Source organism: Sturnus vulgaris, chromosome 12 (assembly GCF_052056855.1).
Source record: "Sturnus vulgaris isolate bStuVul1 chromosome 12, bStuVul1.hap1, whole genome shotgun sequence".
Lineage (NCBI taxonomy): Eukaryota > Metazoa > Chordata > Aves > Passeriformes > Sturnidae > Sturnus > Sturnus vulgaris.
Window position 1 is genome coordinate 5,855,050 of NC_142254.1, and position 27,522 is coordinate 5,882,571.

Consider the following 27,522-nt stretch of genomic DNA (forward strand, 5'->3'; position numbering starts at 1 on the left):
CTTGCAGATGCTCTAAAGGTTGTTTCTGAGGGATCAATCTGCCATCCCATCATAGATCCCAAGCCTTATCTGGTAACACATGGAAATGGATGTGGCTAAGCCAGGCATGAGGTTATGTCTTACTCTGCATTCATCAAGTATGAGGTACACTTGAGATTATTCTACTCTAAAATAAAGGCAGGGCAAAGAATTATTTGTTTTGTATCAAGAACACGAAGTGAAATTGTAAAACAAAAAAGTAATAAAAAAATCACTGATATTAAAAGCTGACATTTTGTAGTATTTTAGAAAGCTGTTTGACAGCATAAATATTTCTTAATATAATTATTACAGTTATTTGCATTCAGAGGTTCACTGAGCTAGGAAGAGCATACTATGTGAGTTTGTTCCTCTGCGAGAAGTAGGATAGGGAACTGGAGACAGGATTATTAGGATTAAGTGTGAGGACACAGAGAGACAGGAAGCAGTATGCCAGTGTAACTAACACTGTAGCACACCAGAACCTGATAGTTTCTGTTCACCCTTGTGTACTACAAGATGAAGAATGGTAAAATACGCCTCAAAAGAAGATTATGAGATGATTTTATATGTTTAGCCTACAGGTAGTTTAACTTGCACCTGCTTTACACTGATACAACCTCAACACTGGAGAGAGCAGCTCTAGCTCATGCATGTCTGCTCTGCAAGGCTCATGGAATACACCTCTGCCTGGTGCTCTGTAATGCAGAATGCCTCCCTAACTGCATGAGATGCAGCAGGATGAGCCACCAGAAGGGCTCCTTACACTCCTTTCTGTTGGGAGTGTAAACTATGCAACTGTGCACTCATATTTGACACAGGAATAAGAAAGCATTTGTAAAGATGTTAGAGCCAAAATTGTATCTCTTACTTGGTTTACCAGAACCATGGAATATTCTGAGTTGGAAGGGACTCACAAGGATCAAGTCCAACTTCTGGCCCTGCACAGACACCCCAACAATCCCACCCTATGCCTGAGAGCACTCCCTGAGCTCTGCCAGGCTTGGGGCTCTGACCACTTCCCTGGAGATCAGTTCCACTTATATCTGATTTGTGCTGCTGTAATTGAATTCAGAACTTGGTCTTGGAGATTTATACTGCTAAAATGTAATATGCTTGGCAGTAGAGTTTTTAGTGTTACAAATCACAGAAGTGTTGCAAGATAAGATAATGGAAAAAGAGTGCTTGGCAAGCAGATGGTCCATTTTCCTTTAAATTAGTAATAAGGAATAATCAATGGAGATGAAGGGTGAGTGGAAAACATTGCTGCAGGGTCAGGGACTTGGCAATTGCTAGTATCTTGGAATGTAATATTTCAATGGCACTCAGCAGGAAAAGAGCAATGTAAGAAAAATGTCTTATCCTATGGCTGCTGAAGACTTCAAGGATGTTTTTGGGAAATTCTTCCATGCGATATTTCCAGAGCAGTAAGGTCATTCCCTTGATTCACTTTGCTGTTTAACATTCCCCTCTTCTCCATAAAGGTTTTGGTTGTAATCACAGATGTGAATGATTGCGCCCCTGAATTTCATCAGTCGATTTACAGCAAAGTCGGTGTTCCTGAAACAGTTCCTATGACAACTGCACTTCTCCAAGGTTAGTGCTCCTGAAGCTATTTATTACATTCACTGTATTTTTCTCCCTTGCACTATTTAAAATTCAGTCCAGAAAGCAAAATTACCTGTCCCAGTGTGGATAGTTTCAGCTCTCTCTGAAGGCAAATGACATCTTGTAGATTCATGTCAGAGTTATTTACTACTGCCACAGCCCTAACAATTTTGGGGGACAAGAAGATAAAGGAAACAGATTTTCTTTGTGGAATTCTGAAGTAACAGAGCTTTGTTGTGGTTGGTATTACAGCAGCAGGCTGATAGTAGGTAGCAGTCTTGCTATATTTCTTGAAGGAAGAGAGTGAAGTTATGGACACCTCAGCTCACCTTCTCTGCCTGTCTCTGAGAGTCCTGTGTGGGCTTGCTGTAGGAATTCTGCTCTCCTGCATTAAAAGCCTCTTGTACAGTTTAACTCTTCTATGTGAGGTTTTGTTTGGATGCTTGGCAAGGAGACTTTTCTTCTTCCCAGTGAGACCAAGAATTTGAGCTTCAAGTGGTGGTGCTCTGTGAAGTGTAGCAATAAGGCAAATTTGTTTCAATTAAGCAATTGTACAAGGGCCTTGTATTAGTTTTTAACTCTTACATAAGCTTTCTCTAAATCTTGAAGGGGCAAAGGAAATTCAACTGCAGGAAAATTGCTTTTCCCTAATAAATAGGATTCTATAACCTCCTACTGTTCTACTTAGTGATTTATCCTGTAGTAGTGGTAGTTTGTCAGTTACTGGTCTGGAAACTGTGCTTTTAACATAGATATTTGTAGGTTATGAATGGGATCTGCCAAACACATAATGGACATCAGTTGAATAATGTAGGTAAATATTCCATCTTTAATTGCACAGTGTGTGATCTGAGTGATTTGAAGTCAGCAGTGTACACTTCTCTATGTGGGAATATATTCTTGATGATACAGGACTCCTTGACAAAGTCAAGATCTAGCATCCTAATTCTCCCAGGACTTCGCTTTTGTTTTTTTAAATGCCTTATTTTTGAGTAAGGGTTAGTTCACTAAAAAGCACAAGGGACAGCAGTTTTCTGACTGATTTCAAGCACCACATGCCAAGGCAAGTCCTGCTACAGTAGTAGTAAATGTTCTTCCAGTTCCAGTTTACTAACTTTGATCTACACAATGTCTTTCCCTTCTACCAGTGACAGCCACTGACTGTGATTCGAAGGAGAATGCCCAGTTGCTGTATTACACTCTGAGCCAGGACTTCAGCATTACTTCTCAAGGCATTATTTTCCCAGCAACACGGTTGGACTATGAGCGCCCGAACCACCTCTACGAGTTCATCATTATGGCTGTGGATCAAGGGGAAGAGCCCAGGACTGGGACAGCCACTGTGAGGATCCATGTCTCCAATGTGAATGATGAAGCACCTGAGTTTTCTCAGACAATGTAAATAGATACTCTTCAGACTCTGTTATCTTTTACTGTTGCTTTTTGTATTTTGGTTGAAAGGCTGCTCACAGGATGGTAACTGGCTTTGCTTCAATCAAAGCTGAGAGCTGGTCTGACAAATGTGGGGTGATATTTGGACTCTGAGACTCCCAGTTAAAAAAAAAAGGCAGTATATAGACAATGTATTTTATTATGTTTTTATTTCTTGTTGTTGATCATATCTCTTTTATGCACTTTTATTTTTTCCCGTGTGTACTGGAAGATATGGTGGAATAATTTCAGGTTTTACAGTTCAGTTATATCAGTTCCTCCACCACCAAAGGAAATCAGGCAGAAGAAGCAGGCAGTTGTTGCCATCAGCCCTCATCCAGAGACATGGGGGAATTTTGCCTTTTAATTAGGCAGTTTAAACTTAGAGTCAGCAGTCTGCATCCCTGGTTTATAGCTGTCAAAGAAAAATGCTTAGATGACACAATCCTAAATGGCAGCTGAATTACAAAACCCACAAGATAAATGCCATTAACAGGAGTTCACTTAATTTCACTTAGTCTCATGTCCTACAAACTGTATGTATTTTTTTTTCTTCTAAATGCATGTAAGGACTTTTCTTCCATAGCTGGGACTCAGAAGCATCCAAAGCAATGCCAGAAGTACTATAAACTTATACTGGTATTAGAGACTTAGTAATGGAATTTCCAGTCAACTTTTGCACCAGCCTTCTATTCTTAAAAGTAGAAGTTGCTCAGAACAAAACCAAGGCAAAGATTTCGGTGATGCTAAGCTTGGGTTTTAGCTGAACAAAACATCAAAGCTTTCTGACAGTCCTTGTTTTATGTGCAGATAAACTCTGGCTTCAAAATCTTGTGCCTTCCTTTCTTTTCTAAACATTGCTGAGGAGATATGACTTGGAAAAATTTGATCTTTTGCAATTTATTATTGGATATCTCTACATTTTCAAATACTAAACCAGGTTACATTTCCTACTCTTCTGCTGATGCCTATTTTTAATTTATTTATTTATTTTACTATTCAGAGATATTGAATATTTATCTGCATCTGTTCCTAATATTTTAATCAGAAGCAAGTGATACTATTTAAGATGCTGTAAACATCTCTAACAATTTGAAACAGAAAACATAGTTTGAAAAAAAACCCCTGCCAGCTCTTGTACTTAACGTTTACTGAAGAATATGATTAAAATGAATATAATTTTAAATTACCAAACCTTCACAAGAAGCTTTTCTGTTCTTTCTGCAATAGCAGGGAAACTACTATTGTGTGTACCTGTAGTTAGGCATTAGAATTGAATTAATCTCCTGGAATACAAACTATCTCAAGTTTTTGGTTACCTAGGCTTTGATTTTGCTTTATCTTTCCCATTATGAAAAATATCTTGAACCCAGAGGTAAATTTCAGACAGAACTTAGTTGAAATTTTCCATGAAATAGAGCCATTGTGAACACAGGTAAATTGGGGCCTGTTGAGTGCCTGTTTGCAGTTAATGTTGTGCTCTGTGGCAGTCTAGTACAAATCTAGGTGATGATGTTGTCCTTCTAGCCCTTTGTTCAAACAGATTTATAGCCCAGTATAAACAGATGATTCCTTTCCATGAGCTCTTTTTCATCACAGTTATTCTTTATCTCAGTTATGAAATGCTTAAGACTGCCACTCTATTTTATGTTGTTTTACTTTCTTTTTTAAGAGATCTCTTCTTAACTCCTCTCTCCCTGTATTTAATGTAAAAAATTATCAGAATTACTGTTCATATGCTTTTGAGATTCAGAGCTAAGACAGTGTCTTGTCTTGATCGTTGTGACTGAGCTAAACTAGAATAATTTACTTCACTTACTTCATTGCATATAAAATTGGGAGAAGAAAAGAAGCTGTTTCTGGGGAGGTTTTTTGGAAAACGTGTCTTGACAACAAAAGCGGAGGAAAAGCTTTTCTGTGCATTCATTTTGTTTTCCTTTGAATTTTTTGCTGTTCTCAGCATCTGGCCAGTGTGTCCATGAGCACTGTAACCCTGTGGTGCATCTGTGCTATGCTGGACACAGCCAGATGCAGTTCATTCTTACAGCTGAGCTTTGGGATATCTACTGGGGACAGGCCTGGTGGATGCTTAGTGTGACACACGCTCAATCCAGTCAGATAAAATAATAAATATTTGGGACTTTGCTAAAGCAGGGGGCTTTTCTACTCCAGAGAGCATTAAGCTTAGGCTGATAATGCCTCTTAAGAGCTTACAATGTCAGTGATGTGTCTGGACTTGAGCAGAGATTTTTGTAAAACTGACATTACACACAGATCCTCCACATCGCATTCTCATCTTAGTCCTGCTGGGGCAAGGACTGCACTGAAAGTATTTTGAGGGCTTGTGTCAGAAAGTGCTGTAATGAGAACTGCTCGAACTTAACAAATGTTTGCTTGGAGTCTGTGAATCAGGAAGCTCATTTTTTTTTAAATTAAGACACCCAAGTGAATTCTGCATGTAGCACAAGTCTTGTTGCACAGCTCATCTTCAAGGCTGTGATGCTGCTGGAAGTTTGGAGTGGAAATGTGGGGGTAACAACAGAAAGATGTGGATGGTTGGATAGATCATCAATGCTGTAATTTCACTGCTTAACAAAAAAGCATCATATCAGTGTAATTGCATTAGAAAATTACAAATTCCTGCAGTGCCCTTTGAACAGGTAGTTAGTAGGTGTTGTAAAGCTTACTTCTCTATATATTATATCCTGGTTAAATTAATGAATGTGCTGTCTGGATTTTTTAACAGCTACAGGAGCTTTGTTTCTGAAGATGCAGGCCCAAACACTCTGATTGCCACAGTTAATGCTGTTGATCCTGATGGAGATGGTGTGACATATGATATTCTGTCTGGGAATCAGAAAGGGAACTTTGTTATTGACCCTAAGAAAGGTAATTAAATATTAGATATTTGCTGCTGTGGTCATAATGTTGATTCTGTTGTGATGCACCTTGAATTTGGTCTTACTATCAAACTGAATAGCATACACTGTCTTTGAAGCCTAATTTTAAAAAATGCAGGGAAGGAATGCATATGCTTTCTTATAATATTTTTTAAATGGTATCATTTCCTAAAATCTGTGTATAATTGACCTCTCATAGCTGTTCAGTGTTGGCTTTAAGTCAGTAACTAAATAGAGGGCATTATTATAGATAACAGGTAGCTTAAGAGACAGTCACTTAATAGAGAATGTTATTATTGATAACAGGGTGACATTCCAAAATGTCAGACAAGTATATGAATAGAATTTAATATAAGAAACTGGACATCTGGGATTTTAAATGAGGCTTTTCCCACCCATGCTTGTGTCAATGTCCTGATTATGCTGGTGAGAGCAAACATTTCTTGGCTGAACTTATCTGTGTTATGGTGACACACAAGATGAGGTGGAATGTGTTCCACCTCCAACTTCACTGTTTTATTTCAGTGAAAGTAAAAGTATATAAAATCTGAATTAAATAAGTATATTTTTGATTTAAGGCTAAAATCATTCACATGACCAGTGTTGTTTAGCCAAGAATACTGCATGCATGAGAAAAAAAGATGTGTGGAAAATACTTTGCAGTTTAAGGCATTTGTTCTGAAATGCCAGTTTTTGCATCTTTTTCAACTTTTTTCAATAGTCATAAATTTTCAAAACATGAAAAGAAAAAAGGTTCCCACCACATTGGAGTCTTCATTAAAAAAAAATAAGTGCACAAACACCAACATCTGAGTAGGTTGGCATATCCCTTTAAATTAATAGGATTTATTTGCTGTTGATTGCTTGAAAAAACAGAAGAGGATGTTTTGAGATTGAAACAGGCAAACAAATTGAAATCCCATTGAAGGATTGAAGTAACTTAATTAACTTCAGTTAAACTATTTTGTATTTTGAACTGCAGTCAAAACTGAACTTAGATTTTCCAAAGTAGAAGCATTGAATACAAAGGAAGGAGTAAACTGTCCTTAGTTATTCCTTCCCTTTCTTTCACAGAGTTCACTTAACATGATGATTAATTTCAGTGCAATCATGGTTTTGAAATATTAATGTTAGATTCTGAAACGTTCCCAAAAATATGGTCTGCAGGTAACTTGCAAGCATTGAATCATGACCCTGAGTTTACTATGAGATCCTTTACTTCCTTTCTAACTTAAAAATAGACTTGCATGTTCTGAGAGTTAAATTTCTACAGATGCTTTGCACCTGAAGAGGAACAAAGGTTTTGAAAGTGTCTAAATGCTACAGCACTAATATACCTGACACTTCTGAAAATCTTTTTTGTAAGAAACAGATTTTTTTGATCAAAGCATCCTAACATTTGATTGATAGCATCTCTTGGGGTTAGCTCCACAGTTTTAATATAGAAAATCTTATATAGGTACATTTATACTTTTTTGCCAATTAAGTTTATAGTATTTGAAACTTAACTTTAGGAACATTAGCATTTTTTCCAAAACACTTCTAGGCTTTTGTTGCTGAATGAACCAGTAGAAGTTTATAGAGTGACTTACAGCAGTTTCTTTTCAGGAATGATGTCAGGGGAATAGCCTGTACCCCCTTGTTGTAGAGATGTGGAGGTAAAGTGGAGAAGTGTCAAAGATAAATGCTGCAGCTAGAACAATAAATTTTCAAGTAAATTGAGTGACACTGATGCTGTGAAAATACTCTGTTGTGATGACAATTGTGATTATTCTTGATGAATAACAGCTGTGATGGATGGTGGAGCAAAAGAATGACAGCCTCTTTCTGCAGGATCTCAGGCAGCTGTGGTCCCTTTTGCATTTGTAGCTCCTTTCTTTCTTTCTTTCTGTGTCCCAGCTGTGGGAATTCTGAGTGGCAGAACAGGGGTTTCTCAGCCTGTGCCTCTGTAGCTCAGTGCTGCTGTGACTGAGCTGCAGGAAGGAAACTTGAAGCAGTTCAGCTGAGCTGTCCATGGGAGCTGCAGATTGATGAAAGCCATTATGTACAGATCAGCTGAGTTGTGGCTGTTGGCTCAGTTTGCTCTGTAGACAAACCTGTTGTGATGTCTTAATTTTGTTTTAATGTGGGACTGCAGTAAAAACACTGTAGTTAAATTAGATAGTACAGCCTTATGGTTTATTGGTGAATAGGTAAGCCAGAGTGCTTTGTTGTCATGCTTACTAGTGAGGAGAATAATGGGAATGGGTTAATGCAGCAAAACCCCACAACCTGTTGGTTTTACAGGGCTAGTAAGACTTCGTGCAAGCCCATTTCCTAAGCTGCAGGGGACAGAATATGTCCTGAATGTCACAGCCACTGATGATAACGCCTCTGGAGGGCCCCATCCTCTCTCAAGTACTGCCCAGGTTGTTGTGAAAATTGATGATGTCAACAATAACAAACCTGTCTTTCAGAAGGTAAATATATGAGCCTCTATCATTTGCACTGGACTGTGTAAAAATGTTTTAACACTGTTGGCACTGCAGGTGTGCAGCAGATGATCTGGTCAAGAGGTGCTCTGCTTCCCTCTAAATCTTCTCCTTCTTTTCCATCCCTCCTTAAGGCCTTCAGGGTTTGTTCTGCTCATGTGGCAGAACAGCTCCTGTGAGCTCCTGTCTGTTCCCTGAACCTCATCTCTGGCATTTCAGAGGGTGAGGCCAAGTGAAACACTTTTGGAGATCCCATGTGACACATGTGAGCAGGAATCCATAGGGACAGCTGTCTGTGCAGTGGGCTTGTTCCAAAATACTCCAGAATACCTCTCTAAATTACATAGGCTTCCTTTGATGATTGTGTGTCTGGAACTAATGAAAGAGAGAAGAATGAGTGTTTCAGGTTTAATAGTGAAGTACTGTAAAAATAAATGCTTGAATTCAGTTTCAGAATGTTAAGTTGTGTTAAAGATCTTTTGTCTCAAAGTTTCAGGTGTGGTACTGATGTTGATGACAATGTAGCATGTATTAAAAAGTCAGCAACTATTCATGTTAGTCTTAGAAATTCTCAGTAATCTCTCCTTGACAAAGTTACTTTGTGTAGAAATCCCTTTCTGATCAAAACAATTCTGTGGTTTGGGCAAGTGTATGCCCTCTTTTTCATTAGACCTTTGCTAATACAGAAAAAGATTTGCATTTGGAAGCAACTTTTTCTCCAAATATTTGCATTAGCTAGAGATGCTCAGAGGCCTCATGTTGTATGTTGTTTGCAGAACCACAAAATAACAAGGGAAATTTAAATTAATCGTGGTACAGATAAGGCTTTAACAGCAGAGCATAGCAGTGCAACTGTAGCTAAATAATTCTTTTTTTCTCCTGCTAGTAATCAAATCAAATGGCAAGGGAAGCCCTTTGTTTTTCTCTTCTTAAAATTTTTCTTTCTTTCTTTTCCTCCCTTCTCTTAGTGCCAGTATTATCGGGAACATGCCTCTGTCCTGGAAAATCAGCCTTCAGGGACTGTTGTCCTGCAGGTTGAAGCCACTGATGCTGATGAAGGGGCCAATGGTATAGTGAAATATGGCTTGATGCACAGAGATGGTGTCCTACCAGCATTTAGCATTCATCCTGACACAGGTAAGGCAAACAGAACTGATAATGGTGTAGAGAAACCACCTTGTAACACTGTTGGAGAAAAGGCTTAGATAAAATCAGACTTCATGCTTTTTCATTTAGTGTTTTGGCAGCAGACCAAATTTAAACTGTATTAACTGCATGAACAAGTCTTCCATGAAACTAAGTTTCATACACGTCCAGTAGTGAACTAAAACTCTTATTCTAGCAGGAAGTTCTGCTTTGTGAAGTAATTTGTGTGTTTTTGTAACTGGATTTAAAAAACCCAAACAAACCTATTTTAAGTGTACATTATCTTGCAACATTGCTAATGGCATATAAGTGATTTATCCAAATGACAGCAGTCTTACAAACAGCAAGGGAACTAAATCTTAGAAGGCCAAAACTTCAGTTTTGAAGTTCAGGCTGAACTTCTGGAGGATAAAAGATATAAAACATTCCTTTAGCCTGTACTTACAGCTCTTCAAAAGAAATATTTTTTTGAGAAACTCATTCTCTTAGTTTGTACTTATCTCCATTTTCTAAACTTAAATTACACTTCCATTTTAATTCAAATTCCTATTGCATGTAGATGTAAGTGTAACTAAAGTTTGAGTCTGCCTGAGCAGTACAATGTCAGCTGCTGCAATTTTTAAATCTTGGTGTTTGGATCCTTGAACCTGAAGCCAATGTCATAGGTGTACTTAACCTACTGCTTTGTATCGCAGTGTATTGACAGAAGAATAAACATCTGCATGTACAATATTGCCAGATGCACAGAATTTTAACTCTTTGATATTTAATTTGTTTTCAGGAGTTCTGACAACTGTTCAGGTATTTGATCGAGAAAAGCAGAGGGAATATCCAATCACTGTGACAGCAACAGATCAGGCAGCGGAGCCACTCATTGGAATATGTCAGATAAATGTTGTCATCCTGGACCAAAATGACAATGATCCCAGATTTGAAAACACCCACTATGAATGTAATTGAGAGTCATTGGATAGAGTTTCAGTGCCTTGAGTGTGAGCGTACCCCATGTCTCAGATATTTGGGTTTTTGCCTTTCCTGGCAGTAGAATATGTGACAAATTTTGATGCATCCAGAGATGCACTTTGCTTATTTATTGCAGAGCTGTTAGTCTGTGTAATGTGTGATATAACATGTAATGTGTGATATAACATAGACCTGCCTTATGGGAAAGTTCCTTGAAACAATAGCCATGTCATTCATACAGAGCAATTATTCTCTGAGTTAAAACACAGTTAAAAGAAGTATCTTATAAGAAATAAGAATTCCAGGTTATGACTGGGGTAATATGAAGTTCAGATATGATCTGTAGCTCTGGAGTGATAGCAGCCCTTTGAAATACTCAGTGTGTGTGGCCATTGTTCCAAGGAAGAGAAAATTATACAAAAATAATGATGTATGGCAGTTATTTCTTTCGGACTTACTAGAATGTCCATGGTAGAGTTTAGCAAATTAATGATCAATTTGAAATATCCTTTCCTTACATTAGATTTCCTCAGAGAGGACACAAGAGTTGGGACCAGCTTCCTGCGTGTTGCAGCCCGTGATGATGACTACAGCTCAAATGCTGCCATTACATATTCCATAGCAAGTGATGAACCAAATTATTTACAGATTAATCCTACCACAGGCTGGGTGTTTGTGAACCAACCCATATCTCAGGTATAGTGTTTGCTTTCCTTTTTAAGCTGACTATTTCAATATATTGTAGGAAGGACTGAGGTGATGAGTTTGGGTTACCCCCACAGGTTAAAGGATCAATGCAACTATTTAAATTAAACATGAGTCTCAGGCTTTTAGCTGTTGGGTTCATGGATTGTGAATTGCATATGAACAAACCCTGCTTTCAGCTGGGAAGCAGCAGCCACAGCATTGCCTCTGAGACTTGCTCTTCCCATTTCCCAGGCTCTGGCATGCTGATTCCAAGGGCTGGAAGTCTGGGGTCATAAGCAGGGGAGAGGGAGCCCAAGTGCAGGACTTCATTGTGTTAACAGGCAATGAGTCAAGACACAAACCTGAATGGGAACAAGCATGAAATTTTGGTCCTGATACAGATTGCCAACTTGATATATGTCAGCTGTGTTGCATTAAGCATAGCTGTCCCTCAGGAAGGTGAAAGCATAATTCATTTAGTTATCTAAAATTGATCAGTTTCAGCTATTTCTAAATACCTATACAAGAAGTTTGATATTTTCAGGTTTTAAAGTAATTTGTTTTGAAATGGAACGATAGTTGTAGATGTCAATCTTTAAAAAGATATTTTTAATACTGACATTTAACTTCTAAGTAACTGCAGTACACACAAAACTTTGGCAAAGGGGTATCCTTCTATCATATTTTCTTTAATGAATCTAAGAACCCTATAGACTTAATAACAAGAGCTGTTAATAGGTAAGCTTGAGAACTTCATAAAGTGGTTTTTTTTTTTTTTGTTCTGTTTGGTTTTAAATTTTGTGTGACATTTGCTTAGGTTTATTGAAACATATAGCAAAATTTGACAACCATCTTCAGTAAAGTAAATAAAATTTTCAGCAAATTTACACCTAGTTGATATTTTGAGTCCAGCTTCAGATCTTTTTCCTCTGTGAGGGTTATTTTTAAGTGCACCTTTAATTTTATGTATTAATTTATTTTGGAGGCCTGCTCAAAACCTTCTGTAATGAAACCTTTTTTACTGTTCAGAAGTCATCTATAATTCGCGAGATTATTGCTACAGATGGAGGCAACAGGAGCAGTAAAGTTGAACTTGCTGTAACTGTAACCAGTGCAAAAAACCAGCCTCCACAGTGGGAAAGAGACAGCTATGAAGTTGTTATTCCAGAGAATACCACACGGGATGCCTCAATTTTGGTAAGATTGCCTGTCTGTCTGTAGCTCTCAGGCTGCAGAATTACTGAACATTGTTTATTTGCTTAAATGTAGAGAGCTTTTATAAGAGTTTTGTGTTTTGTAGCTGAGTATCTGGGAGCATCAAAACACAAAAGCTTTTAGAAATGTTGCTGTACTTACAGAGGGGTTGATTACACACACTTTTTGAACTGTGCAGACAATCAAAGCAACTTCTCCCCTTGGAGATCCCCGTGTCACTTACAACTTGGAAGAGGGGCTTGTCCCAGAGACCAACATGCCAGTTCGTTTCTACCTGACTCCAAACAGACATGATGGTTCTGCTTCAATCCTGGTAGCTGAGCCACTGGATTATGAAACAACAAAGAACTTTCTGCTGCGGGTGCGAGCACAGAACGTGGCTGCAGTTCCTCTGGCAGCATTCACCACGGTCTATGTTAATGTCACAGGTGTGTGAGCTGTTCAGTGATGTCACAGTATAACCCTGCACTATTTTCCTTTGAAGTTTTATGGTTTTCTCTCTGTGTACTCTTTTTGATGTTCTAGATGTCAATGATAATGTCCCGTTCTTCACTTCATCCATTTATGAAGCCTCGGTAACAGAGGGAGCTGATGTGGGGACATTTGTCACTCAGGTGTCTGCCACCGACCTTGACCTTGGTCAGCATGGTGAGGTGAGAGTGTGGGGACCTTCATGTCCCCTGATGAAAGATGGAATAACTTCTGCATGAGCAATGGCTAAATAGTCTGGAAATCTTCAACCTAGAAAAGGGATGACTTATAGGGAAATGTAGAATGAAATAAAGTAGTTAATTACATACTTCTCTCTCTTGCCTTGTGAAAAATGCAACAAAAACTAGTAGATGTGAGAAAGAAGACAAAGAGGAAATATTTACACAGCCTGTAGCTTAGTTGAAATGCTTGCTGTAGAATACCCTTGTTTGGAAAGTTCTACATAGACCTAAAATGAGATTGGATAGATGAACGGAAGAAAAGCTGTGTTGAAACCTTCTGTGAGTTAGAAATCATTGGCAGTACTGCAAACTGAATCCTTACAAAATATGGCAAGTTAACACCCAAACAGGATGTATTCCTTGCTGATTAAAAAAATGGAAAATTGACACATCCTTAGAACAAGAGTGCAAGCTGAAGTCAAGTCACAAAGCCATTCATGTAATAGAGGGTAGAACATGGCCTGTGATCCTGAGCAGGTTCAAATGCAGCTCACCTGTGGCTGTTGTAGGAATACTTGGGATCATTAGCAGAGTTTGAATGCTGCAGCACAAGCACTGTACAAACATGTGCTAGTGAAAGCAGGAGCTGATTAGACAAATTATTTTCCTTTACAGATCAGCAGTCAAGGAAGTTAGTTGGCTTTAGACCAGATTGCTGAAGCTGCAGTTTTACCCAGTTTCCTTGGTCTGATCAAGTACTTGGACATGGGACAGCTCTTCCTCTCTTTAAGTATTATTCTAGTTGTGAGCTATTCAAACAAGGAAAGTATATACTAACCACTTCTTTTTAATCCTGTAGATAACTTATTCCCTGTTACATGACAGTGGCAGAGACTACACCTGTTTTCGCTTGGACCCCCAGACAGGCTCCATTTACACCACCTCAGTGTTTGACAGAGAGGAGAAGGGCTCCTACCTTCTGGAAGTCAAGTCAGTGGATGGGTCTGAATCAGCTCGACCTGGAAAGCATGGGAAGCCAAATTCTGGTAAGAGACAGATGGCTGTGCTAAGTGTGATATTATTTGGATTGTGTCTGAAAACAGAAGCTCTGAAATACAAGTTTAAATGGTAATTTCTTTTTTTTTTTTCCCATGTCTTATGAAAGAGTGTTTTTCTGGTTTTGTGGTGGCTTTTTCACCCTTTATCTGTGCAACAGTTTTGTCAGAGCTGGAAGATAAACTTTACATGATGATCAAGCAAGGTTTTTGTTCTGAAATTAAAAAAACCTATAGACCTTCATATTTAGAGTTTATAGAGTGTTTTCTAGCTAGCAAAGATGTGCCTGTTTTTTGTAGGATCCAAATCTTTGGGCTGTTGCAAGTGTTTCTCAAAGCACTCATATGTTACGGTATTCAGTCAAAAATAATTATGAAGCAGGAATATACAAGATAGAAAATCTTTTTCTCAATCGATCGCCCTGCTTAAATAAAAACTTAAAATTTTGTGGCTTCAGGATGAAAAGTTATGACCAAACACTGTACAACTGCCATATTAGGCATCAATTATTCAATTATTCATGTGGTATGTGTTTAAACAAATTGGATGTGACATTTACTTGATACCCAAGTGCTTTTGAGTAATGTTGGTATATATACAGTCCACAACCCTAAGGGTTTGTTTCTGTATTGTCTGCATATTTGTCTTCATTTAATGTGCAGGCAGGCAGGTTAAGGGATTGTAGCTGACAGAAGTGGCACAGCTGGGATTTGAATCTCTGGCTCCTTGTCTCTGCAGACACAGCCTATGTGCGAGTGTCCATCAGTGATGTCAACGACAACCAGCCCGTGTTTGCCCAGGGTGTCTACGAGGTGAACGTGGATGAGGACCAGGATGTGGGATCCACCATCCTTACAGTCAGTGCTAATGATGAGGATGAAGGTAAAGCACTGGAATCCCCCACAGCTCTGTCCAAAATATTAATCAGTTGATCTCAGCACACCAAGACTTACTTGGTGGTGTGAGAAAGGGAAATGTCTTTCTGTCTCTACATTTTAAAACTTCTTTTAAGTGTGCACTGATCAGGCATGAGCATTAGTTCATAATAGAGCTGTGAGGCACAATCTCTTATTTCAGGAGACATGCACTAATATAGGATGATAGGAGATAATTTTTGTGCCCACAGATACAAATTTTTTATAGATCAGATCATTTTCTTACAATAGAGTGCCAGTAAAAATGTCCTGGTTAACTAGCATAAGACAGACTTGATTTCAGTGAGATTAATTTGCTTTCTCTATGATGGATAGTATAGCTTATGTTTGGTTTGTTTGTTTTATTTGAATCTAGACTTCCTAAATGCATATGATGAATTTTAACTACACTCTTTTATCCACAAATCAGCCAGAAATTCAGCCACTAATCACGTAGAAGTACATAACCAGTGCTTGTAAAAGAGAGAGGGATCAGTACATGCTTCCATCTTTTGACCATGGAGCACTGCTAATTCAGCTTCACTGTATGGTGAAACACTGCTTTTTTTGTTGTTGCACAAGTCCCAGGGACTGTTCCCTGTGTGTTTCTGAAGTGCAAGGAAATCCTGACTGCACTGGATTCCTTCCACTCTGTAGGAGGCTGAGGCAAATGTGGTGATGTTCTGCAGATTTACCTACTCAAGGAACTTTAGTTTGGTACTGTAAATCTGCTCTATAGTGTTGGACAGGGGACCTGATGTGATGTATATATGGCACTTCATTTCTGCTCTCTAAATAAAGTAAAAACAGAATTATTACTTCATTGCATAGACACATTTTGTAGAGACAAACTACAGTTAGACACACCAGAACTGAATAGACTGCTAAGTAATCTGACATAGCCACTTGTTTTAAAAGACCACAAAAATGATAAAATAAAAATAATACTACTAATCAGTCATGGTGTGATTTGTACTTCATCTCACCATCAGTCTACTTCAAGAAATGTGTGTTTTCTGACTCTGTTGGTAATTGACAGGAACAAATGCTAAACTACGGTATCAGATCACAGCTGGAAACACAGGAGGAGTGCTGGATGTAGATGCAGAAACAGGAGCCATTTTCATTGCCCAACCACTGGACTATGAAGAAACAAAAATGTATGAGATCCACTTGTTGGCTTCTGATGGGAAATGGGAGGATTATGCAGTTATCATCATCAACATCATGAATAAAAATGATGAGGCTCCAGTTTTTTCTATCAACGAATACTATGGAAGTATAATTGAGGAACTGGATGTGTTGCCAGTCTTTGTACTTCAGGTAGTGTATGCAGTTCCACAGATTATAATATTTCAATGAAAGAGCACAGATTACTGTGGTACAATTATGTTAAAAATAACTCAGTGCATATATATTAATGAAGTTTATTCTGACAAATTTTTTTTGTCACTGAAGAGAAGAAATGGACTTTTGTGGAAAAAAATACAAATTACAGGGATAGTAAGTAGGATAAAGAGGATGCATCATTTGTTGATCCTGAAAAGCAAATAATTAACAATTTAAAGTAGCTATCATAATTTCATATTTAAATTACCTGTATGAATATGAAAAGTAAAATATTATTTTAGTACTAAAATTTTTTAATTGTTAACATTGTTACAAATGCATATTTGCCTGCTCTGAATTGTACCTGGATTTGCTGTCCTTTGGCATGGACATGTCATATGCTTTTGCTTGGACTCCTTTAGACTGGAGCAGCATACAGGATGTGATGCAATCACTGCATGTTTCATACTTTCTATGCTTGTTTCTTTTTCAAAACTTGTGCAGGTTATGGCCAGCGATCCTGATAGTGTTGTTGATGGAGGAGATTTGAGATACTCCTTGCATGGGTATGGTGCAGGTGATATTTTCACAATCGATGAGAGAACAGGCAGCATTTACTCACACAAGAGGCTGGACCGGGAGGAGAGAGCACTGTGGAGATTCATTGTGTTGGCTACTGATGAGGGTGGAGGAGGACTTACAGGGTTTGCTGATGTGATCATCAACGTGTGGGATATAAATGACAGTGCACCCACGTTCACGTGCATGCCTGATGACTGCAATGGCAATGTCTTTGAAAACTCTCCTGCAGACACCTTAGTCATGGAAATGGCTGCGCTCGATCGCGACGACCCAAACGTGGGTCTAAATGCTGTCCTGGCGTACAGGATAACGGAGAATGTGAAGAACGAGTTTGGGACTGACATGTTTAATATCAATCCCAATACTGGGACCATCCACGTGGCAGGGGGACTGCTAGACAGGGAGAGGACTGAAAGTTATTTTCTTATTGTTGAAGCAAGAGACGGGGGAGGGCTAACAGGAACTGGCACTGCCACTGTTTGGGTTGCAGACGTCAATGATAACGTTCCGAAATTCACAAAGAAGTTGTGGCAGGCAGCAATTCCTGAGAACAGTGCCATCGACTCAGAAGTCCTGCAAGTGTGTGCTATGGATGCAGATATTGGGGAAAATGCAGACTTAATGTTCAGTATCATCGGGGGAGACCCAGATGAGAAGTTTTATATTGAGAACGACAAGGAACAACAATGCGGCACTGTTCGACTGAAAAAAAAGTTGGATTTTGAGAATGCCCGTGAAAGACAGTTTAATCTTACTATTACTGTGGAAGATCTGGATTTTTCTAGTGTTGCAGTGTGCCTGATTGAAGTGGAAGATTCAAATGACCACAGCCCAGCTTTCCTTTCTCAGTTTATTCAGACAAAACCTGTATTTGAAGACGTGCCTGTAGGTACTACAGTAACCACAGTGAGGGCTACAGACAAGGACTCTGATTTGAATGGGAAGATTATCTATTCTATCAAGTCAGATTCAGATCCTATGAGACAGTTTGTGGTTGACCAGTTTGGTCACGTGGTTGTGGCAAATGCACTTGATCGTGAAGCCATTCAAAAATACACTTTAATTGTACAAGCTGCAGATCAGGGGACACCTGCCCGCACTGGAAGTGTTACAGTTTTAATTAACTTGCTTGATATTAATGACAATGGACCAAGGTTTGAGGCACCATACATGCCTGTAGTTTGGGAAAATACATTGAAGCCTGAAATAGTGCATATGAACCATACATCAAAGCTGCTTCATGCGTTTGATCCAGACAGTGAGGAAAATGGGCCACCCTTTACCTATTCATTGCCACCAGATTATCAGAATTCCTTGGATTTTTCTCTTACTGACAACAGAAATAACACAGCAACTATAACAGCTTTGAGGTCCTTTGACAGAGAAAAGCAGAAGGTGTTTCACCTGCCAATAGTTATAACAGATAGTGGGATTCCAGCTATGAGCTCCACAACCACCCTGACTATAACAGTTGGTGATGAGAATGACAACTGCCATGAGTCTGGCCACAAGGACGTCTATGTGTACAACTACAAAGGTAAGTGCTAGATGGATATTAGATCAGATTCTGGATCTTACATCAGATTCATGAAATGGCAGAGTTTTACGCTTAATTTCTTTCTTGCATTCTGTTAATCTATTTCTTTAATGATTTACATACTTCAAAACTGCAGCTTCTGTTCTGTAAACTACTAAGTAAAGTGGAGTAAGTGAAATGTATTTGTAAAACTCAGACCTTCGTGTGTAAAAGATTATCTACCAAAAAGCTGTTTGCTGCAAACAGGTATATATTGAACTTGCAGGAAAAGCAGTATTTTTATAAACCCATAAAATCTATTTTCTATTAATGAATGTTCACCTACAGCAGGTATTTTACAGTTATATTTTCTGAGTTTGGATTGCCTAAATTAGAGAAAGATGTGACCAGACCATACTGTAGAAATGAGAGAACGAAGCATGTAGATTGGCTTGGCTCCAGACTGAACCTTAAAAGTCTCCCATGTTGCTGAACCTGCACTGTGGATTTCAAAAGTCTCCTTCCCTGGATTTGTTCCTCTTGCTGTTTTAGAAAAATTGATTGGATACTCCACTTCTATACCAGCCCCCAAGGGCCTGGAAAAATCACCAAGACCTGGCCCAGCTTGGTGCCTTCTTGCCCTTTTCCTTTTCCCAGTCATGTCCTTCTCTCCCAGCTGTACCCCATAAGATGCTCCTTCTTTTGCTGGGTTCCACTTGTGTGCTTTTTAAAATAATAGAGTAGCAATGAAACATTTGGGATTAACTCCTGATGTGGTGATTTTTAATATTTCTTTTGTCTGAGAATTTTTTTTAGAGAATTGTATTTATGTATAATTCTGGTGTTTCGTGCTGTTTCCAGCTTTTCTTCTTTCATGTGACATCTCCAGTGTACTCACACTGCCAGAACTGGCAGAAATCATATGACAGGCTATGCATTGTTTTAAGAATCCTGGATCATAACCATCACTAAATTGAGCAGGAGTCTGAAAATAATAAATGCAGTAATGAATGTGACAGAATATCAAGTGCACTGAAAAGCAAAAATTAAATGCAGATTTATTATAATTTATCTCAACAGGAAAATGGTCAACAACAGTGCTTGGGGAAGTGTTTGCACCAGATCAGGATGACTGGGACAATAAAACATTTCTCTCTGAAGGAAAACTGCTCAAGTGAGGATTGTATTTCTGTCAAAATGAGTAATATTTATGCTTCTGTAATTATTTAGCTCACCATGTATTTCTCTGTGTTCAGGATGTGCATAAAAGACAGGGTTATTGAGTGTATTAAGGGATGTACCTTGTGAATGCTCTTTTTCTTTTTCACTTGAGTTACTAGGTATTAAGAAATTATTGCATGAAATATTTTTTCCAAGACAATGCAGGATCACACTATGATGTTGATTTTTAGTCAGATGTCATAGTTAATTTACATAAAAATATGCATTCTGTAAGCTCCAGTTTAAAAATAGGCCGAGTTTCTAATGCTTGCTCTTAGATGTTAGGGTTGATGGAATACAAATCCTGAATTTAAAAGCAAAGAATTGAGTAATTTCATTAAAAGTGGAAGGGAATTTGGTGCTCTCCTTTGATGGCTAAATTTACAATTGCATGTGAAAACCATGACTCAGATTAGTGGGGTTTTTTTTCTGTTAATTGAAATGTTGAATTGGATCCTTAATTTCTACTTAGACATTAGTTGTTCGTATCATAAAGTGAGATGGTTTAGGGCATAACTATATGCTGTCCAAAAGGGGAAAAATGGATGTGAAAGTGAATGTGAATTTTAGTCTGTGCTGTGACTAAAAGTTTAACAGCTTTATGTAGCCCAGAATTAAAGACTTTGTCCATCAGCAGCCCCTGGGACCTGTTTCCATGTTAAGAGGTCACTGTTCCATAATAATGGTCATGGAATATTTCCATAACTGCTGATCACTGGCCCTTTGAGGTATCAAATGACGATGCTGTGAGAGATTTTATACAGACTTAGCCTGTTCCAGACAGAGATGTGAGAACCTGGAATGATCAGTGTGGGTTTGTCACTCCATTACTGACCTCAGAGGCTTGCCCATGATGACTGTGCTGAAACACGTGGTTCAACTGCATGTGTGTTCTGTTCAAATCTGGGAAAGGCTGAGTGGCAGGAACATCTCTTTCTAAGTTCTACACATTGCCATTTCTCAGTTAAGGTGGCTGAAGTGCCTTTCTGAGGTTGTTGGATAATTCCCGTTAAGTTTTGGCCCTGTAACCTTCACAGTAACATTTAAGGCTGCCTGAATGATGTTAATGAATAAAGTGAGTCTTCAACTTCGATTTGTGAAGATTTCCTAATTGAAAGTTTCTGTCTAGATCTTTCAGATTAAATCAGAGGACTGGGTCTTTGCTGATGGTGGATAACACCCCTCAGGGAATATACAACTTAAGAGTTAGAGTTTCTGATGGAGTTTGTCCTGATGTTGTATCTACAGTACAAATCCATGTCAGAGACCTGGAAAATGAAGCCATACAAAACTCAGCCACTGTGCGTTTCTCAGGTTGGTTTTATTTGCTAGTGAGAGTTTAGATGGCTGCTTCTCTAACTGACTGTTTATGTGATGTGGGTATTATTACATCAACACTTGATTTGCTTACCACTGTAGGGCACTTTCTGATATGTTTCCATATTGTTAAATAAGAAATAAGTAGAGAAATTAACCTGTGAGCTCCCAGTTGTTCACGTTTATCTATTTTTGAATCCCCTGACCAGATGTCACAGCAGAGGAGTTCATAAGGAGAGATGAACATGGCAAAACGAGACATGGAGAGTTCAAGGAGTTCCTTGCAAAACTGTTGCCTGCCAAGCTGAGTGATGTGATTGTCTTCAGTGTGATGAGCAGGGATGGAAAACAGACAGATGTGAGATTTGCAGTCCATGCTGGTTTGGCCTATTACAGACCTGAGAAACTGCATGCAGAGATGGCAGCATTTAAAACTGAGGTTTGTTCTCTGGGATCATCTGTGGAACTCACCCAAACACTGAGTTTGTAGGGTGTATATCCCAAAGCTCAGTGGAAAAATATACTGCACCTACAGATAAGAGTTTTATTGCTTCACTCAGGACAGAAACACTTGTCAACTGTTTAATTCAAGCTTTCTCCCTTCTTTTTAGTGCCATACATATTGGCATTGTATGGCTGTACTAACTTCTGGTTCAATGAATAGTCACTGAAGAGCTGCAGAAAAAATGGGTCTGCATTGCTGTCATGGGTTAGATACCTGTGTTTTCTCCAGTCAATGTTTCATTGTGTAATCTCCAAATCCCCATATCAGTCTGAGCTTGACACTTAGAGTGGAGGCCTGATGTCACCTTTACAGAAATTCTGCAGTACAAAGAGGTGACACTTGAGAAGAAAAGTCCTGCTGGAAGGAATGTGCGGGTTAGGGAACAGTTGCAACAGGTGAGCAAGATGGAGACAACCAATCCTGTGGTTGCATTTATCTCACCAAAGGACAACTTCAAATACAAAGTGACACTCTCCCCCAAATTCTTGTACTGTTGTAAGGGGCAAATATTTTTTGGATGGAAGATATTTTCCTCCCCTTCTTAGTGTTCCCTAACTGTCCTGCTCTCTAACTCAGTTACACAGACACAGTCTGTCTTGGATTTTTCTGTAGCCCTGCCCAAAGGCAAAGTGACACTGCTCAGCTTTTTACTTGCACTGGCCATATTTGGGTTTTATACTTGGTACATCATATGGATGATTTTCCCAATTTTCCCACTTTCCATTTGTGTGAATATGGTGGAATCTGCCTGAGTCTGGGAACCAAACAGGGCTGTCTTAACTTACAACCTGTGTCCATCTTGGTGTATCTTGAATGGCTCTGTGGATTATGAGAGTCTTCAGAGTGACCAAATAGGGAATGCCAGACAGAAAATATTCATGAAGGATAATGACTGCTTCTCTTGCATATCTATTGAATTACTGCAACAATAATATAGAAAATCCCATAGATTTTAAATACTCTCTGCCATAATATATGACACATGAATTCATCAAAGTGGTAACAAGGGGATTGCTTCACATATTTTAATGAAAAAGTATGTTTTTATTAATTATATACCACCTTTCAATATTTAATGAATAGCTCTAGTGAGTAATTGCCAATAGTTTACAGAAAACCAATCATAGCTGGAGAATTCCTCCAGTAGTTTTCTATGTGTATAACTATAAATATAGAAAATAAGTAATTAGCACTGGAATTATTCATTGAATTGCTACATAAATAATATGTTTGCTTTACCTCCTGGGGATATAGTGTTACAACAGCAATTTTTATTTAGCAGAAAAATAATCCATCCTAATACTTTAAAGGAGCCAAGGTTGTTTACATACAGTTTTTCAATAACAGTATTACATAGATGTCTAAATGTGCATTACAGACCCTCCACTGATGGTGATAAATGTGGGCAGCAGACACAGACCTGCATTGACAGGATGTATCATGTCATTACAATGTATACTCTGTGCCTTTGGGGGTATGGGCATCATTACGTGTTATGGTATTTGAGAATATAGCAACAAAGGATTATAAAGATCAAAGTTCTTACAGTGGTGAACTGAGATAACTACACAAATGAGAAAAAAATAGAAGCACTTTAGTATTTATGTATTTGTTTTGATCTTTTCAAAGCTTATTTTTAAGGTATTTGCCATATGTTTTACCATTTGGGAAAAAAAAAACATGTTACATATATAAAGCTCTAGTGTTGTTAGTTTTACATTTGTATACCTTGTTCATTTGTGTACCACTGTGAGAGTAGTGAGGTCTTTTGCCTCACTCACCCAAACTCAAATTTGGGTGCTAAAGACACATTTAGTGTATTTGAATCAACAAATACAAATCAAATTCTGAAGCTTTATAACAGACACCTGTGCAAAATTCACAGATAAGCGGAAGGAACAGACTGTGATAGTTTAGGTGTGCAGGCTGAAGGGCAAAAGCCAGGACTAATGGCAGCTCTGTTCTTGCCTCACACTGTGAGCAGCTCCCTTTCCTCCCTCCCTGACAGTTCTTCCTTGCTCCATTTGGAATGGAAGTTGCGATCTCAGAGTCACTATTCCTGCATACCAGACCTGCAAGGTCTGAGGCTCTTTTTATTTGGTACTTGGGCTTTCAGGTGCAACCCCAATTACCAATAAAAACAGTGAACTAGCAAAGATTAATGTGGCATAGAATACAGTATCCAGTATGCTGAACTGACTGTGTTTTGTTGCAGACAGCTCGACATGAAATGTAAATCTATGGGGCACAAATCATTAGACTGAATCCAAGTTGCTACATAGTTGTCTTGTCAGGTCACTGTCTGTGGACGTGATTATTGAAAGCAGCTCGACTCTGCATTTTCCTGTGTCTGTATCCTTTTGTATGAGATAATATAAGAAATAATATCTGAATGTTACTGCTGAAGGAGGATTTATCCGGCTTAAGCTGAAACACTCCTGTTGCTGTTGAAGTGCAGAGAGGTGTGATGCAGATGCTGCAGCTCAGAAGGTGGAGTGTCACTGCTCTTCTCAGAGCTTGGGTCCTTGGAAATAATGTTATTAGATCAGTGCAGATTCAACATATTCACATGGATAATGTCAGTGATTAGGTTTTTAGGAAATGCTGCTGCTGTAATTTTTAAAAGAAATGTTTCCTGAATTTTTCAGGGTATTTTCTTGCCTGTATAATTAATTACTAAGTAATGCTCAAGAAACTAAACACTGCATTGTCTCTGATGGCTTTGATTTTTCAGAATTGAGGTAAAAGCCTTCTTTAGGATGAGAGTGGTGATGTGTTAAACTGTCTTTTCTCTTAGATGCAGTCAGCTCTACAGCTGAACATCTCCCAGATCGATGTTGACGAGTGCAGCAGTGCCAACTGCAGCGAGGGCTGTACGAGCCACCTCAGTGTGAGTGACATCCCCACCGTGATGGACACTGGGGGTGTGTCCTTTGTGTCCCTCACCACCTCCAGCCGCGGCATCTGCACCTGCTCTGCCCGTGAGCGGCTGCACCAGCCCTGCTCCTCCTACCCTGGGAGCCCCTGCCTCAACGGGGGCATTTGTATTGACACTCTCAATGGCTACAGGTGAGGAAACCTGCACTGCACGTTATTTCTCCCCTCTGTTTTACAAGCGTTGAGTGGTGCTTACAAGGTACTGGTCTGGAATAACCATCAATGTGCTTCTGACTGGAGGAGAAACAAAAAAAACCCACAAGTACACTGGGGTGTAAACCTAATGGCAACAGGGGCTTTCCTGATGACCCTGATGGTGGTCCCAAAAAGTGCATGAGTAACAAAGAAAACCCTGGGGAACACATAATTAACACTTGTCATTTTTTAAGAGCACCTAATTCAGGATGAAGGCATGTGTGCCCTGTTTTTTTTCTTTTCCAGGAGAGTAATAATAAAGGTGAATATCAGTGGTAGCAGCAGGGATGTAGGAGTGAAATGTAGTTCAAACAATGGGTAATAAGGAGCCTAAAAAGCATTAGATAGTAAACTTGCTTTATTATAGCATCACCTGGCATGCAGCAGTATTCCCCTAGTAAAATTAATTCCAGCTAGGAATTAACCTCCCAGACTTTACTCTGTAATAAATCGATGTTTGGTGTTCTTTGTTATTTAGGAAAAAAGTTCATTGTTCTCAAAAGCTTGGCCTCAAAAATACTTTTTTCTTTTTTTTAAGGAGTTAGTATAGGGAATAAAAATACTTTGTACTCTTAGAGCATTTTAATAATTGCCAAACAGCCCTAAGATTCTGCTAAAATCTTTGTTTTGTTGATTTTTTAAACTGTGATTTAAGTTCTGCGTTTTCTACATGTAAAACCAAAAAAAAAAAAAAGCTGAACATGGAGGAATTTTGACTATTTCTTTTGTTTATGGTCTTTCAGATGTCTTTGTCCTGCTTCCTTTCATGGACCAGACTGCCAGCAGACTAAGCACAGTTTCCATGGAAATGGTTATGCATGGTTTCGTCCCATCAGACCTTGTTTTGAAAGCTCACTCTCTCTAGAGTTTATTACTGTGGTTCCAGATGGACTTTTACTATATAGTGGCCCTTTATCAAATCCAGAACCTGGGAGTACAGAAAACTTCATTGCAATAGGTACTTCTGCAAAAGGGTGTGGAAAAATTAAATGTCTTTTGGGAATGGATTTTATATGACCAATGTAACAATTAGACTATGAAGTCTGTCTTTCCATTTAACGAGGTAACTTATTTTCTGGTGTAAAAAAATTTTGAAGCATTTCCTAACAAGTCTTTCTCCTTTGATGTCTATTTTTGTAGCCTTTACCTCTGGCTTTGGGTTCATCACAGAGTTGTAGACATGGAGGGGAAAGCAAAACTGACAGATTGATATATATATAAATAAAAAAATATTCTGCCTAGGAAAACTGTAGTTCTATAAAGGAATTTAGGTGCTTTGAAGATAGGTATTAGATGAGTAGTGCAGTCTTAGTTGCATGTCATTTGTATCTAGTTTGGTGAGAAAAGAAATCCACTTAAACTCCCTTTGGTCTTGGGGCAACTTTGCACATTTTTTTGAACGGACAATGATGTGATGGATGAATCCAGGCCCATGTGCCACTGTGGGAAGATTCATCCACAAGTAGAACTCAGTGCTTTATGTTGACAGGTATTTAAAAGGTTACTGCTGCTTATTTTTTGTGAATTAGCACACAAGATGCACAGTATGGTTGGCATTTTATATTCTCCTGATTAAGTGAAAGGTAATGTGATTGAATAGTTAATAATTTACCTCTTTTTTTTTTTTTTTTTTTGGCCTTGCTTTGCAGTTACTTGTAAATTTGAGTAGAAGATGGGAAGGAAGAAACCTGCATGTATTAATCGTTTTAGAGCATCATAAAATTGCAGATTGCTTCTCAGGAATTAGTTTCAGTGTTTTGACAGAGAAGTGGAATAATCTAAAGTATATAAGTAAATAATATACTGAATGAGTACTTCTGCTTAATAGAAGACATAGGGTATAATTCTAGTTATTTCTGTTGTGAACCGCCTGTATGTGACTAGTAATAACCATAACTGTAATAACTGCTGAGATACCCAAAAGTGACATTTTATAGCTGAATTTAATTTCTTGTTCATGTTGTATTAGAACTCTCTAGTGGTATTCCTGTGCTGAAGATGGGTCATGGCTCAGGTTCTGTGGTGCTGCAGTTTCCAAGTCATCTGAATGTAGCAGACAAGAAGTGGCATAGACTGGAAGTCAGAACCAATGGTCAGGTCAGTTATTGTAATTTTATTTTTTTTCCACATCAGGATATTAATATTGCTAAAAATATTTCTCTGTGCACAGACTGGAGGGTAGAAAGAACAGCCTTTCAATAAAGAACAGACAACATGTATTGTCTTAGCTGTTTGTGGAGGTTTGATGAGTAATAGGAATTCTGGGGCAACGTTCTTGTGAATTCCAAATCCACTGATGTTATAATCCATACTCTGCAATCTTTACCATTTTTAAGCTCTACTGCAGCACATGTAGAATGTGGTCACTGGAATCCGTTACTTATGCAAAAAAAGCAGATATTTATTTACTTGCAAATGCAGTTACAGGTCTTGTGTAAGTGGTTAAAATACTCAGAAGCACAAAGTTGAGAAGTGCCTATTTTGCTAAATGCTACCATTTTAGCTCTAGTGGTTTTTGCAAGGCCAACAGAACACGGAACAACCCAGCCCTTTTTGCTTGATAGTATGGAGGAAGTATAAGCTGGGGATGTGGTGTGGCAGGTGCAGTGGGCTGTGCAGCAGCTGCAGCTCGGTGCTGTGTGCTCTGTGCAGGATGTGCGCTTCACTCTGGACCGGTGCAGCGCAGCCGTGGTGTCCGAGATTGAGGGGGTTGGCCGCTGGCTCTCCACTGAAGATCGCTCCAGTTGTGAAGTCCTGGGGTCTGTCCCACGGAGAGCAAGGTACATTCCTGGAGATCCCCTGACAGGCTGTTGATTCTAAGGCCTGTGAACATTTGACCTGTTAGATTGAAGCCAAGT

General features: G+C 38.8%; 1 protein-coding gene across 1 annotated transcript in view; it reads left to right on the plus strand.

Annotated features, from left to right (window-relative positions):
* LOC106856340 (neural-cadherin-like) overlaps positions 1-27,522 on the plus strand; it is a 60,813-nt gene that overhangs the window by 18,764 nt on the left and 14,527 nt on the right. The window contains exons 6-26 of the mRNA XM_088172252.1: positions 1,503-1,614; positions 2,775-3,024; positions 5,804-5,946; positions 8,244-8,416; positions 9,397-9,565; positions 10,356-10,526; positions 11,061-11,233; positions 12,254-12,421; positions 12,618-12,867; positions 12,965-13,092; positions 13,952-14,138; positions 14,887-15,030; positions 16,102-16,385; positions 16,896-18,510; positions 19,570-19,663; positions 20,840-21,024; positions 21,237-21,466; positions 24,330-24,601; positions 25,408-25,622; positions 26,634-26,761; positions 27,317-27,444. Of these exons, the coding sequence (XP_088028378.1) occupies positions 1,503-1,614; positions 2,775-3,024; positions 5,804-5,946; positions 8,244-8,416; positions 9,397-9,565; positions 10,356-10,526; positions 11,061-11,233; positions 12,254-12,421; positions 12,618-12,867; positions 12,965-13,092; positions 13,952-14,138; positions 14,887-15,030; positions 16,102-16,385; positions 16,896-18,510; positions 19,570-19,663; positions 20,840-21,024; positions 21,237-21,466; positions 24,330-24,601; positions 25,408-25,622; positions 26,634-26,761; positions 27,317-27,444 (5,219 nt within the window). The remainder of the gene's footprint in view (positions 1-1,502; positions 1,615-2,774; positions 3,025-5,803; positions 5,947-8,243; positions 8,417-9,396; positions 9,566-10,355; positions 10,527-11,060; positions 11,234-12,253; positions 12,422-12,617; positions 12,868-12,964; positions 13,093-13,951; positions 14,139-14,886; positions 15,031-16,101; positions 16,386-16,895; positions 18,511-19,569; positions 19,664-20,839; positions 21,025-21,236; positions 21,467-24,329; positions 24,602-25,407; positions 25,623-26,633; positions 26,762-27,316; positions 27,445-27,522) is intronic.